The 13847-nt window shown below is 53.6% G+C and overlaps 1 protein-coding gene across 3 annotated transcripts in view; it reads right to left on the bottom strand.

Moving 5' to 3' along the window:
* The window catches only part of DYSF (dysferlin), a 200784-nt gene that overhangs the window by 118760 nt on the left and 68177 nt on the right, over positions 1 to 13847 (bottom strand). For all 3 annotated transcript variants that reach the window (XM_019495633.2, XM_019495634.2, XM_059721412.1), the window contains exons 22-26: positions 8065 to 8257; positions 5305 to 5460; positions 2138 to 2269; positions 1563 to 1729; positions 356 to 470 (exon numbers count right to left, since the gene is read on the bottom strand). In XM_019495633.2, coding sequence (XP_019351178.2) covers positions 356 to 470; positions 1563 to 1729; positions 2138 to 2269; positions 5305 to 5460; positions 8065 to 8257 — 763 coding nt within the window. The remainder of the gene's footprint in view (positions 1 to 355; positions 471 to 1562; positions 1730 to 2137; positions 2270 to 5304; positions 5461 to 8064; positions 8258 to 13847) is intronic.

The raw sequence follows: 13847 nt of genomic DNA, 5'->3' as shown, positions 1-13847 counted from the left end.
CAAATAAATTCCTGGAGCCTGAGATGTGAAAACAAACTCGTTTGCGGGAGAGTCCAGGGCTCTGCCGCGCAGGGTCTGTTTCTGGGAGCTACTTTATTGGCTCGATTGGTGATGACTGTTTCTATTCATGGGGCTGGGAGCTGCTGTATCACCATCATTGACAGGGAGGGCTGGAAGGGAGCTCAGGGGGTCACATCTAGTGCAACCCCCTGCTCCAAGCAGGACCAGCCCCAACTACATCATCCCAGACGAGGCTTTGTCCACCCAGGGCTTAAACACCTCCAAGGATGGAGATTGTGTAGGGAGGGTCTGATGCCATAAGGCAGAGGGTACCCGTCCGTGAAAAAGCCCTCACCACATCTGTGTAGGCTTCTGCCATGTGGATCCACTGGCCACCGGGAAGGCGGACTTGATTCTCAAACACTTCCTCCACGAAGCTCATGTGACCAGCGTCCGTGTCGTAAAGGAGCCTGCAGCCAGGGAGGGAAGGGAAAAGGGGTGAGTGCTCCCATCCTTGGTCTTACACCTGTTTGCCTGCCACCCAGCTGGCTGTCCCAGAAGTGGGGATGCACCCAGGGAACTTCAAGCCGATGCCTGGAAAAGACCATTGGGTCGTAGAGCGCTGCAACGACAGACAAAGCAGGCGTAGACCCAAACAGTCATGCTTTGCTGGCTATCCAGGTATTTCAAAGGGATCCTCTGCTCATTTCCTATTGCATATGTCAGTCCGTGGCTGCCATGTTCTACCCCAGAAGTGGCCGCATTGCTGTGGCAGGACACAAGCTGCAGGCTGCTGGGCTGCAGACAAACCCAGGCCTGTGGGTCCTTGCAGGGAGCAGATCCACCTGCCTCCAAGCCAGCATGGAGCTCCCCTGCAGCTCCAGGGTGGCCCAGAGCCCCCAAGCCTCGCTGCAGGCGCAGCCCTCCCAGTACACCCATGTTGGGCCTGCCCTCCTTTACTGGGCTTGCACTGGAGACCACTGGTGCATTAGACAGTGAGCTCCTTGGGCCAGGCACCGTCTGGGCTTTCTGTGCTTGCACAGCACCGAGCGCGTTAGCATCCTAGCCTGTGATGGGGCAGTATTGCAGTCCTATGAACTAATACAAGGAAATAACACCTGCAATTGTGGAAAGAGATGGGGCTAAAACTCTCACCTCCCTGAGTGGCAGGATATTGGCTGCCAAGTTAAGCTGGGATGGTGTAGTTGGGGCTGGTCCTGCTTCGAGCAGGGGGTTGGCCTGGGTGAGACCTCCTGTGGTCCCATATAACACCCGACTATAACACCCGACTGCCCCGGGGAAAGCAGGGGGGCCACGGCAGCCAACGTCCTGCTTGTGTAAAAGGTTAATAGATGCTCAAGAGATCCCAGGCAGCGGCCATGCCCCCGCTACGGAAGAAGGCAAAAGAGGACTCAACCCACCACCGATCCCCTCCCCAGATGTGTCCAAGTGACCACGGACCACTGGGCTGACCCAGCATGGCCCTGCTGATGTGCTGGGGGGGTGATGCTATCCCCAGTGGTCCCTCTCAACCCCCCCAATCCCACCTGCCATCGACTCACGTCTTCTCCGGGCTGATGAACCAGTCCCCGGCCCAGGCCCAGCCGGCAGAGGGGCGGAAGCTGTCCTTGGGCAGCTTGATCTTGCCGGTGACGTCCGTGTACTTGGGGTAGGTCAGGCCGGTCGTGCCCCAGTTCCCGACCAGCGCCAGCTTGGTCTGGTTCTCGTACTGAAAATCAGAGAGGCGAGGCCGTGTTGCTCATCAGGCTAATGAGGCGGGACAGATGCTAAGGGATTTGCAGCACATTCAATGCAGCAAGGGAAAGGCGATGCATTGTTTCCCTTCCAAAGAGACCACTGCAGAGCAGGGAGGGCTGGATGGGTTCCCTAAGAGGGCAGGGTGGAGAAACCTCCTGTATCAAAGAGCCAGACACTGAGTTTGGCTGCTGGACAGCACAGCAGAGATTGCACTGACAGCAGATCCCAGAGCTCAGGCTCTTTTACCATCCCTTGCAGCCAGCTTCATTGCATCCCAATAGAAACCACCGTCTTTGCAGCAGGCTCCCACCCCTCCGTTCCTCCCGGGGCATGGCCCTCCCGGGAAACAAGGGAAGAGGGGCAGGACACGGGGACTCACGGTTTCGGCAAAGACGGAGAGCCGCCCCTCGGCGTATGGGTTGAACTCCTTCTCGTCCACAGACATCCCGAACCAGAGCTGGACCCGCACCTGGGCGGGGATGCGGATGCCCATCACCTCCTCCTGTGGGTACTGCAGAGGAAAAGGATCCTAGTTAGTAGGTCCAGGGCAGTGGGTGCCCAGGGGTGCCAGGTCTGCTGGAAGTGATGCCTCATGCAGGCACTGTGCAAGGAAGTGGGACCAAAACCTGGTGCACGGAGCCACGGTGCCATGGGTGGAGGGGGCGCTGAGCACTTCAGTGCCTGCACCACCCAGGCACCCTGAGGTGCACACCGGAACAAGACAACCCCTGTACACAAGTATGCCTGGCTAAGTGATGTGCCCAAGGTCATTCAGCCAGCTAGAAGCAGGACTGCCGAGACCCAGCGACTGTCAGACTGCACTCTCGTGAGCCACGCACACCGATTCCCCCTAGAAGGAGCCCGGGAGGGGATGCAGAGACAGTCAGTGCCATTTATCCCCTGGCCTAAATTGTAGTATCCTAGAAAAGTGGGGCTGGAAGGGCCCTGCAGAAGTCACATCTAGTCCAACCCCCTGCCTGAAGCCCTGTCCAAACCACACATGCATAATCTAACCTCTACATCATTCACCCCTGACCCAGCACCAGGCCCCACACCTGAACTGGCCCCGGGGCAAGCAGGGGGACCGCGGCAGCCAACGTCCTGCTGCTACAAAGGTTGTTCATAGATGCTTAAGAGAGCCCAAGTCAAGGCCATGCCCCTGCTGCAAAGAAAGGCAACCCCCAGCCCCAGTCTGCAGCAATCTGACCATGGGGTAAAATCCCTTCTGGTGCTCAGATAGGATGATTAGTCTGACCTGGAGGGAGAGATTCATAGATTCATAGGTGTTAGGGTCGGAAGGGACCTCAATAGATCATCGAGTCCAACCCCCTGCATAGGCAGGAAAGAGTGCTGGGTCTAGATGACCCCAGCTAGATACTCGTCTAACCTCCTCTTGAAGACCCCCAGGGTAGGGGAGAGCACCACCTCCCTTGGGAGCCCGTTCCAGACCTTGGCCACTCGAACTGTGAAGAAGTTCTTCCTAATGTCCAGTCTAAATCTGCTCTCTGCTAGCTTGTGGCCATTATTTCTTGTAACCCCCAGGGGCGCCTTGGTGAATAAAACCTCACCAATTCCCTTCTGTGCCCCCGTGATGAACTTATAGGCAGCCACAAGGTCGCCTCTCAACCTTCTCTTGCGGAGGCTGAAAAGGTCCAGTTTCTCTAGTCTCTCCTCGTAGGGCTTGGCCTGCAGGCCCTTGACCATACGAGTGGCCCTTCTCTGGACCCTCTCCAGGTTATCCGCATCCTTCTTGAAGTGTGGCGCCCAGAATTGCACACAGTACTCCAACTGCGGTCTGACCAGCGCCCGATAGAGGGGAAGTATCACCTCCTTGGACCTATTCGTCATGCATCTGCTGATGCACGATAAAGTGCCATTGGCTTTTCTGATGGCTTCGTCACACTGCCGGCTCATGATCATCTTGGAGTCCACTAGGACTCCACGATCCCTTTCCACCTCTGTGCCACCCAGCAGGTCATTCCCTAGGCTGTAGGTGTGCTGGACATTTTTCCTCCCTAGGTGCAGCACTTTGCATTTCTCCTTGTTGAACTGCATCCTGTTGTTTTCTGCCCACTTGTCCAACCTATCCAGGTCTGCCTGCAGCTGTTCCCTGCCCTCCGGCGTGTCCACTTCTCCCCATAGCTTTGTGTCATCTGCAAACTTGGACAGAGTACATTTGACTCCCTCGTCCAAGTCGCTGATGAAGACATTAAAGAGTATCAGTCCAAGGACCGAGCCCTGCGGGACCCCACTGCCCACACCCTTCCAGGTCGAGACCGACCCATGCACCACGACTCTCTGGGTGTGACCCTCTAGCCAATTCGCCACCCACCGGACTGTGTAGTCATCCACGTCACAGCCTCTTAACTTGCTCACCAGTATGGGGTGGGATACCGTATCGAAGGCCTTCCTGAAGTCTAAGTATACGACATCCACCCCTCCTCCTGTGTCCAGGCGTTTCGTAACCTGGTCATAGAAAGAGACTAGATTGGTCAGGCACGATCTGCCCGCCACAAACCCGTGCTGGTTTCCCCTCAGCATAATTTGCCCTGCCGGGCTCTCACAAATGTGAGCCTTGATAATTTTTTCAAAGACTTTGCCAAGGATGGAGGTGAGACTGGCAAGACCCTCTGGGGCCCCATCAAAGTCAAGAGACTTCAACCAAAAATGGAGAAATGATCAGGGAGGTGTTTCGTCTCTCCCAGCTGTCCCACAGGGGCCCGGGGCGATGCTAGTTTTCCAGCCAGAGCTGAGGTGCAGAAAAACCGACGTGCTTTGTTCTTCCTTTCCTGCCAGCTGGGTTGTCTTCTAGACCTACTCCAGCAGGGATTGCAGCAGAGTCCAAACAGGTAGGGATGGGGAGGAGGAGGTGGCGAATTCCTGATGCAAGAAGCTCTCTGACTCTGGCCAAGGGGCTGCAATCCCTTCCCTGGAGCTTGTGGACAGGCACTGCTGGGGATGACCCGGGCACAGCAATATCTGGGCTCGGCTATGGGGATTTCACAGGCTGTGGGGATTTTCACAGGCTGTAGGCAAAGCCACAAGCAGTTGAGAGCCTGTCCCTCCTGCACACCCCAGACAGGAGCCAGCCCCGTCCAACCTGTGCTTTGCCTACGGAGCTATTTTGTTTCCCCTTTTACAGGTTTCCCTACTTTTAAGATGCTTTTTGTCTCTGAGGGGGGAAAATGTATTTAAAGCAAGCACATGTGCACACATATGCACACACATATACATATGTGCATGCACATGAACACACATACATATGTGCACACATGCACACACCCCTGTGGACACATGCACACACATGTCTGCATGCACAGGCACACAGACACGTGCACATGTATGCAGGCACGTGCATTCACACGTGTTCATGCATGCACATTCACATGGGTGCATACGCTGCACATATGTATACATGCACACACATAAACACATGAGTGTGCACCCGTGCACCTGCATGTGCACATGCATGAGCACATGAATGCATACTTATAAAAAGATGCACATGCCCCTCTCGCTCTCTTTTAAATTAAAAGTCCAACCTACTTTCAAGAAGATGGTCTGGAGTTTCCCGCAGTTCTTGCCACAGCAGCTGGCGCTGCTCCTGGAGAAAAGCACCTCGTGGGCTGGCACGCGGGCGTAAGCCACGCGCCGGTCCCCGCGCAGCATCCAGATCACGATGTCCGGCAGGCTGTTTTGCGGCTGCAAAACAAGGGTGAAAGCAGTGGTCACCGGTGCATCCCCTCCCTGTGGCCAGCAAGCAACTCAGGCAGAGAAGGGAGCTGGGAAAAGGGACACGGGGGAGGCAGGGACCGCGTCAGAGCTCACCGCAGAGCAAGCAGCACCCAGCCCACCAGAAAGCGCACAGAAAACAGAGCTGGGAAAGACCCAGGATTGCTATTATTATGTTACAGGGGAATTTAAAAGCTCCGGCTGAGCACGGGGCAATGCTCTGCCCAACCACCTCTACCCATAGCCCCCTGGGCTGCATAGCATGCAGACCAAAGGGACTGGACAGGCACTGGGCAGGAAGGGGAAACTGAGGCAGAGAAACAACAGACTTGCACCCAGAGCTAGGAACACAGCCTGAGTGTGAACCCAGGGCCTGACATGCTGCCTTAAGTTGTTCCACCTTCAGCACCTCCCCAGAGCCAGCTGCTTCAGGCCTTGGGAAAGGCAGCACTTGATGAGACCTCAGTCGGGCAGAGGAAGGGAGACGGAGATGAAGACCCCAGCCCAGGGTCTGCAACCGCTCCCCTAAGGCAGGAATCAGACAATTTAAATACCCCCCTCATAGGCCCTGCAAAGAAACCCAAGAAATCAGCTGCACTGGGTGAAGAAGAACATCTTTTCGCTTGTTTTAAACTCCCTCCCTGCTAGTTCCCACAGGAGATAGTAAACCACATCTTCTTTCTCCATGCCTCGATTATTTTACAGGCTCTCATCGCATCCCCTCCTCCATCCTTTCTGCCGTAAGCTGAAAAATCCTCACCTGCGTAGCCCAGGAGCTTGGAATAAAAACGATTCCCAGGTCTCGGGCTGGCTTTTAGCACAGGGACGGCCGGCTTTCACCTGATCTGCGCTAGGCTGCCCGTATCACCCACAAAGCTGTCTCAATGAAACACCCCGTCAAACAGTGCCGTGCCAATGTGCCAAACAGGTCTTCCCTAATGAGTGTCTGAGTAAAACTAGCACCCCCTTTCCTCCGGCCTGGCGTCCAGCACCGCTTTTGGGTGTTGAATCAACTGCCTTTATGCACTTGGGAAGATCTGATGCTTTATGAGCTTGTTCATGCAGGGGAAGGGATCAGGAGAGCTCCCGGCGCAGATACGGATAGGGAACAAGGGCATCCATATGGGTTGCTACGCTGGAATACTTTAGTTTCCTTATTCCCTACCTTATTCTGCAATAGCTTCCCTGTGGGGACAAGCTCTCTTACCTCCAAAGCCGGTCAGTGATGGGGGCACTAGCCTGGAGTCTACCTGGAGACTTTCCTAAGCCTCAGCAACAAGGATCTGAGCAGCCTTTATCGGTGCTGAAAGGGTTTGCTGCTCCAGCGATGCAGGACAGGTCTGTGCTGAACAAACTGGGGTGCTCTGAACTCGGACTGGCTCCCCCAGGGTACGGTAAGAGCGAGGACAAGTGAACAGCACTAGGAAAAGCCTGGGTTTTAATCCAAGCTGCTAACCTGAGCTAAAAACCTTCACTAAGTTTGTTAACTCAAGTTTGCCACGGGCTGTTTCCAAGCTCCCTTTCCCAAAGCCCAGCCAAACTATGGAGCCAGGGTTTGCTCACTGGAGGGTCCCCAAGGATCACCCCTATCTCCGAGCAATGACCTGCAGGTATCCAGCCAGTTTTCCACGCAATGGGACCTGCTTTCTCTTAAAGACATGCTGCCAGCAGGTACTGGACATTCGGGGAGGATCCAGGGGGTGCATGGTGCAGGCGCACCCCTCCTTTGATTGCTGCTCCACCTAAACTTGAAAACCAACTGCCTGGGAGAGGCAGTGGCATTTCTATTCAGGCAGCGCCGAGGGAGTCAATTGACTTCATGGGTCACTATCATCTACCTGATTCCTGCTAATCTGTCCCCACTCTGCAGGTGTGAACCACCCTCTCTCCCTTTTAACAGTCTTGATGTTTCACTGTTCAAACGATCCTTTCTTCTGCAGCGTTGCTGCCTGTTAGCCCTTCCTAATCAAGTCTCTCTTCTATTTCCCAGCCCCGCGAGCTGTTTTTAGCTCTAGCTAAAAACGTTCCCTCAGGTAGGATCATATTAACTCAGGTGCAGAAATGACTGACAGTGAGGTATTGAAGGCACTGGAAAGATGCTTAAAAAGGCTAGATTTTGTTAGAGACACACATTTAACTATGCTGATGACAGGACTAACGACACCAGAACTTTTGACTGTTTTGCCTGCTTTTTGCCTGCTTTGTTATGGGGTTTTTTTTAACTTAATATATAATCTACCAAATCAGCGCACGTTCAGATAGTTATATTAGTTTTTGCTCTGATCGTAAACTGAATAATATAATGCTAGGCCCTTAGCATATTAGCAAAGCTTCTAGTTTCTCTTTAACTGGAGAAAACTGTGTGTTGTGTTTTATGTGATCATGATGCACCTCGCTGCTTCAGCCCATCTTCCATCCCGCTCTCTCAGCTCAGCCACAGGCCAAGTCTCAGCGGCTGTCAGTTTTGGAAAGGGCTGGGGGTAAATTTGGGAAGGAGTTGCGTGCAGATAGAAAGACAAGCCAGTCGCAGCATCCCCCGGGGTGGAGGGGAAGCGCTGCGCCTCCCATCCTCACCTCCTCAGCCATGGCTTTCAGTCTCAGCAGCCAGTCCTCGGCCTGCTCAAGGACGGTCTGGAGGTCCGTGTCCTCATGCTTCAGCTTCAGAGCCGCCTGCACGATCTGATTCAGGTTGGTGCTGCGGAAGCGGTAGGCGTACTGGTCCAGGTGGGTGCAGGCTGGCTTCCCCATGACGTCGGCGAGGGGCTGGCTGCACGGGGGGGAGGAAGACAGAGAGAGGGGCTGCACAGGTGGACAATCTGCATTAGGTGGGATGTTGCTTTTTTTCCTCTCACACGACATGCACCTTTCCCCCCCCAAATTCAGCAGCTGGGAATTGGAGCGCGCTATCAGTGAGGAAATACGGTAAGAGTTGTTTCTGAGGCAGTGCCGCAGCGCTGTGCATGGGACTCCCTGTGCATGGCCCCTGCAAAACCCCTGCTACAGGAGCTGCTCTGCACTGACTTACTGCCACTTACCACGGCTTCTTTTTCTTCCTTCTGCCTTTCAAAAACCAGGGGTGTGTCTTATTTGAGGCATGCATGTTGTACATGAGAAAATACAGTAGTTTGCGAGGTGTTAACAAACCAGCAGACTCCCTGGATCACGCACACAGCACAGGAGAAGAGGGAACGGGACACAGGAGTCCTCCGCCTGCTCCCATCACACTTCTTATAGCGCTGTACGCTAGCTTCGGGATATGGCAGGAGTGAGAAAAACACGAGCAGTGCAATTCTGGATCACACCAAGGGTGCCTCGCGCCCGGCCTCCAGAGGCAGCTGTAGGTGCTTTAGGAGGAGAATATAGGACCAGGGCCTGTCTAGAGCTACCCAGGGGCACAGAAAGCACGTGGGTGATTGTGGACACAGTGGAGAGAGTCCAGCGGAGGGTGACAAAAATGGTTGTGGGCTGGGGGACATGACTGTTGAGGAAAGGATGAGGAAAATGGGCTGATTGAGTCTGCAGAAGAGAAGACCGAGGGGGATTGAATAGCAGCCTTCACCTCGCTGCAGGGGGGCTGCAAAGAGGGCTGTCCTCAGTGAAGGCAGGTGACGGAACGAGCAATGGGCTCAGGCTGCAGCAAGGGAAGTTGAGGTTGGATATTAGGAAAAACTTTCTCCCGAGGAGGGTGGTGAAGCACTGGACCAGGCTCCCCAAAGGGTGGTGGCATCTCCATTTATAGAGACCCGGCTAGACCAAGCCTTGGCTGGGATGATGTAGTTGGGGCTGGTCCTGCTTGGAGCAGGGGTTGGACCTCCTGAGCTCGTTCCAGCCCTCATTGTCTGCGATGCTACGATCTTAATTAGTGAGTAGTAAAAGCTCATTGCATCAATACAGCCCATAGAAAATGAGAACCTGCTGCAGAGCCAGAAAAGAAAGACGAGCTGCAATGTCCCGTTCCCTCAGCCAGATAGCGAGGAGACCCGCAAAAGGATCCAGCCCAAGACGGATACGCTTTAACCGTTCCTCCTGCCTGCGCTATCTGAGTCACGGGGCACACGCTCACCATAAATCCTGACGCTTCGCATTGTGGCCCCGGCTGCCCAGAACCAAAGGTGCTAATTTCTTCCACGCTGGCGCCGTCACGTGCAAACGTTCCCCGAAGCAGCGGCGCACAACGTGGCTGAGATCTGGGGCCTCATTGCACCTAAGACGCTGCCTGGCTCGATCAGCTCGATGTTTCTTGTCAAGCGATCTCATTTGAAAATAATTCCCGCTTCTCCCCTACAACCCTTTACATCATGTGGCCTGGTGCTTTGGAGTTTCTTCAATTAAAAAGACTTATGGGGATAGGTTTTAATTCAGTTTTTTTTCCCCATTCTTAAAATGTCCTGTTTTCCTCCCCTAGCGCCACAAATCATGTGGAGGGTTCGTTAGCTTTGCATGCGTATCGCTGTGCTCGAGGACCGTTGTTGCACAAGCGAAGTCAAGCAGTCGAAGGCTAGGAAATGCCACGATGCCGGTGGCCCCTGCAAATGCACCTCTCCCCCCATGTCCACAGGCGTCGGGACACAGTTTTTAATTGCACAACCACACGCTATTTTTCTCCGCCAGGCTCCTGCTTCATGCAGCGCACAGAGGGCAGCTTTTTGCTTTCTCGGTTGTTCAGGAGAAAGCAAACCCGTGCACGCTCTGCTCGGAGGACAGGATTCAGTTCTGCCTGGGTTTTTTGAGGGCACTTCCTAAGGGGGAAACTGAGGCACAGGGAGATTTAAGGTCAAAAGTGTCCGCTGGTTCCAGGTACCCGCTTTGAGGTGCTGATTTTGCAGAGCACGCAGCAATATAAAGCACCTTGTATAGTCCAAGCCCATTTCCCACTGACTTCAGCTGTGGCTGCAAGTGTTCAGCTCTTCTGCAAAACAGCCCCCCAGGGTCTCAAGTCAGGCACCCAGAAAATGAGACCTAGAAAAACAGCGACCATCTCAGCAAAGGCAGGGTAGGTTTGCACCTTACAGACTAACTAAATCAGGGTGTACGGCATGAGCTTTTAGAAGCAGCAGGCTTACTTCATAGAAAAAAAGCGACCATCTCAGCAAAGGCAGGGTAGGTTTGCACCTTACACACTAACTAAATCAGGGTTTACGGCATGAGCTTTTAGAAGCAGCAGGCTTACTTCATTAGACGATACTTCATTAGCATCTGATGAAGCAAGCCTGCTGCTTGCAACACATCCCTGATTTAGTTAGTCGTGGAGGTGCACATCGACCTGCTTTCTGCCTGACTTCAGACAAAGCCTGCTAATGACCTCTCATCTCTGCAAAGTCTGGCTTCAGGGATCTCATAAGAAGTCCAGCATAGAGCAGAAATAACCCCTGGGCAGCATTTGGCTTCCTACCCATACTCTTTGTATTATTGGAAAGCTTAGCTACCTATCCCAACCATGCAGCTGGTCCAATAAAAGATACCACCCCCAAAAATCCTTGCCTCTCACCTAATTCCTGAACCCTCACGGCTACAACATCGCTCTAACTCTACCAACCTGGATAATGTCCTTTTAATGAAGTGAATTTGGGTGTCATTTCCTAGGTTTAAAAACAAAGCTAATGGGGGGAAAAAAAGCCCATTATGTCCTCCTCATGGACCCCACTTTGTGTCACCAGGATCAGAGCCTTTAGAGGACCGGGACGTATTGCCAGTGGGTTGCACAGATATTTGCTGCAGGCAAATGAAAGGACATTGCTGGCCCAAGAACAAATGAGTATAAATCAGCTGTGACCACGTGCACTCCTGATCATTTGGAAAGAGGCTCCCAACGGGAGCAAAAGAGCCAAGAAACCAAATGGGTTGTAAGATGAAGCTCGATCCGTACATGAAAGTGCTCCCATGGCCTACCGCTTACGATAGCAGGGGCTGGACACAACGGCACCCCGGGCTGTGCCAACTATCAAAGCATATTGCAAAGTCGTCCTTCCTCCAAGGCCTTTGCAAATGCAGGGTGCAGCTTTCGAGTTGCTTGCATGGGATCCTTCAGTCTGGAGATGAGAAGACTGACACGGGGCAGGGAGGGCTCGAGAGCAGCCTTCACATCCCAGACGGGCTGTTAATAAAGAGGGTGGTGATGGACTGATGCCCCCAGGAGACAGGCCAAGAAGGAACAGGCCAAACTTGCAATGAAGGAGATTTAGGTTGGATTAAAGGAAGAATTTTCTTGCTCTGGGGCTGGTTCAGAGGCTGTGGCATCCCCGTGGCTGGAAGTGTTGAACAGCAAGTTGGACACGCACACTTAGCCGGGCTGATTCGGAGAGGGGTGATCCTGAGTCCATGGATGACTTTGGAGGCCACGGCATAGTCTTCGACAGCTAAGAAAAACACACACTTCAACCATGAGACAAACTAGCTGCTGGGCCATCCAAGAGGAGGGATGAGCGGCTTTTCCATCGCTGGAAGTCTTCAATCGATGTGGGATTTGTGCCACAGAGATGCCAGTATCCGGGCACACGGCGGGAATTGCAAAGGCAAGCTGCTTGGGGGGTCACTTGTGATGGGCAGCACTGGGGCCTTTTGGTCTTTAAGAAAAACAGTCTCAGAGGTGATTAATCTGGATGGGAAGGCGCTCAGCCAGTGCACGATGCCCGGCTTGCCAGCACGGAGCAAATCCAAACGCAACATACATCCCCCGATGTCCCGATGCCGATTGCTCCCGGAGACGCAGAAGCCATTGATTGCAGGAGCTCGGGGCAGAGCGGAGCCAATGTGAACCACAGGCTTGGCACCTCCTGCCACCGCATCCCCCCTCCCCTCCCCTCCCACCCCCTTTTAATTGAGTTTGTTTTGGAGGGAGCCACACCTTTGCGGGACCGAGTTCCAGGGAGCATCCTCGGGTCATGCCGAGCGTGCATGCAGACACGCGCACGCAGAGCGGTATTTCCAGCCCTCCCGAGGGCTCTGACCTTTCCTGACGAGCCAACGACGTGGGGGAACGTCTCCCCGAGGAAGCTTAAAAGCAAATAAACAGGCTTTTAAAAGAGCGTCCTTCAAGCGGCCCGTCTGCTGGGCTGACGGAGGGTTTCCCAAGCTCGGTGGCTTGCAAACCCACGTATGGGTTGTGTTATTCCAGCTCCCGCCCCTGAAAGAACTGGCGGGCAGCCACCAAACGAGTCCCTGGGAGGCTTTGCACTGGCATGAATGCCACCAAGTCTTCCCTCATTTACTCCAGGCCTCCCTAAGCAGGGGACTCAAAGGCCTCTCAACCCTTAGAGGCCTCATGCCCTAAGGGGACAGGCTTGCACCCATGGCAGGCTGGTACAATGAGCAAATGGCCCTACTGCCCTGGTGTAGCATGAGTTAAAGGGTCTCAGTACACTTCTCGGGTCTTTTGAGACCAGACCCAGAGACAGAATTCCCCTTTCAACCCTAGAAATGATGCCTGCAGGTAATGATGAAGATTTGGGGGCTGAAGATGGCCTATGGAGGGCTCTTCTAGTCCTACTTCCCTATGTTTCCATGAGACGTGAGAGTGGTCGTTAGCCATGTGAGTCTGAAGTTAGTTAAAAGGCAGGGTAGAGATGCACCATCATAGACTAAGCAAAAATAAGATATATATGCACAGAGAGAGAGAGAACAAGATGCTTTTGATCTCTATGATGGGCAGAGTGAGAGGTGGAGAGGCTGAGTTGTAGTTTTAAAAACCAGTGACAACAGAAGTGTTATCTATGCTGCAGTGGGGTCTGTAGCGACCCTCACTGACATCCTTGCCCAGATGTGCTAGGCGCTGTACAAACAAGGTAGGAGCCCATCAGACCTCGCCCACCTTTATGGAACCCATCAGACCTGTATGGAGTCCAAGGTAGGAGCCCATCAGACCTTGCCCACCTTTGTGGAGCCCATCAGACCTGTATGAAGCCCAAGGTAGGAGCCCATCAGACCTTGCCCATCTTTATGGAGCCGACCAGACCTTTATGGAGCCCAAGGTAGGAACCCACCAGACCTTGCCCATCTTTATGGAGCCCATCAGACCTGTATGGAGCCCAAGGTAGGAGCCCATCAGACCTTGCCTAAAGCATCAGACCCTTAAAGGTGTTTAGGGGACTAACTCTACCTGATGTCCTTGGCAGGTGGGTGCCTTTGAAAACCTCACCCTGAGAGCTTACAAGCTAAAGAAGAAGAGCAGACAGAGACTGAAACGGACTCACAGTGTGATTTACCTGAAGGCTCTGGAGGAAACTTATTCACTTAGCTTAAACCAAATACCCTTCCTTGCAATTGCTCACAAGGAGCAAGCCTGTGCCTCAAGCACAAGAGATTTCCAGGGAAAAAACAAGCCTGGCAACGTTTTGACTTTGCTCCACTCAACTTTGAGT

The sequence above is a fragment of the Alligator mississippiensis genome, chromosome 2 (genome assembly GCF_030867095.1).
Source record: "Alligator mississippiensis isolate rAllMis1 chromosome 2, rAllMis1, whole genome shotgun sequence".
NCBI lineage: Eukaryota > Metazoa > Chordata > Crocodylia > Alligatoridae > Alligator > Alligator mississippiensis.
Note: the sequence above shows the minus strand (reverse complement) of the source record. Positions and strands in the feature narration are given on the sequence as shown.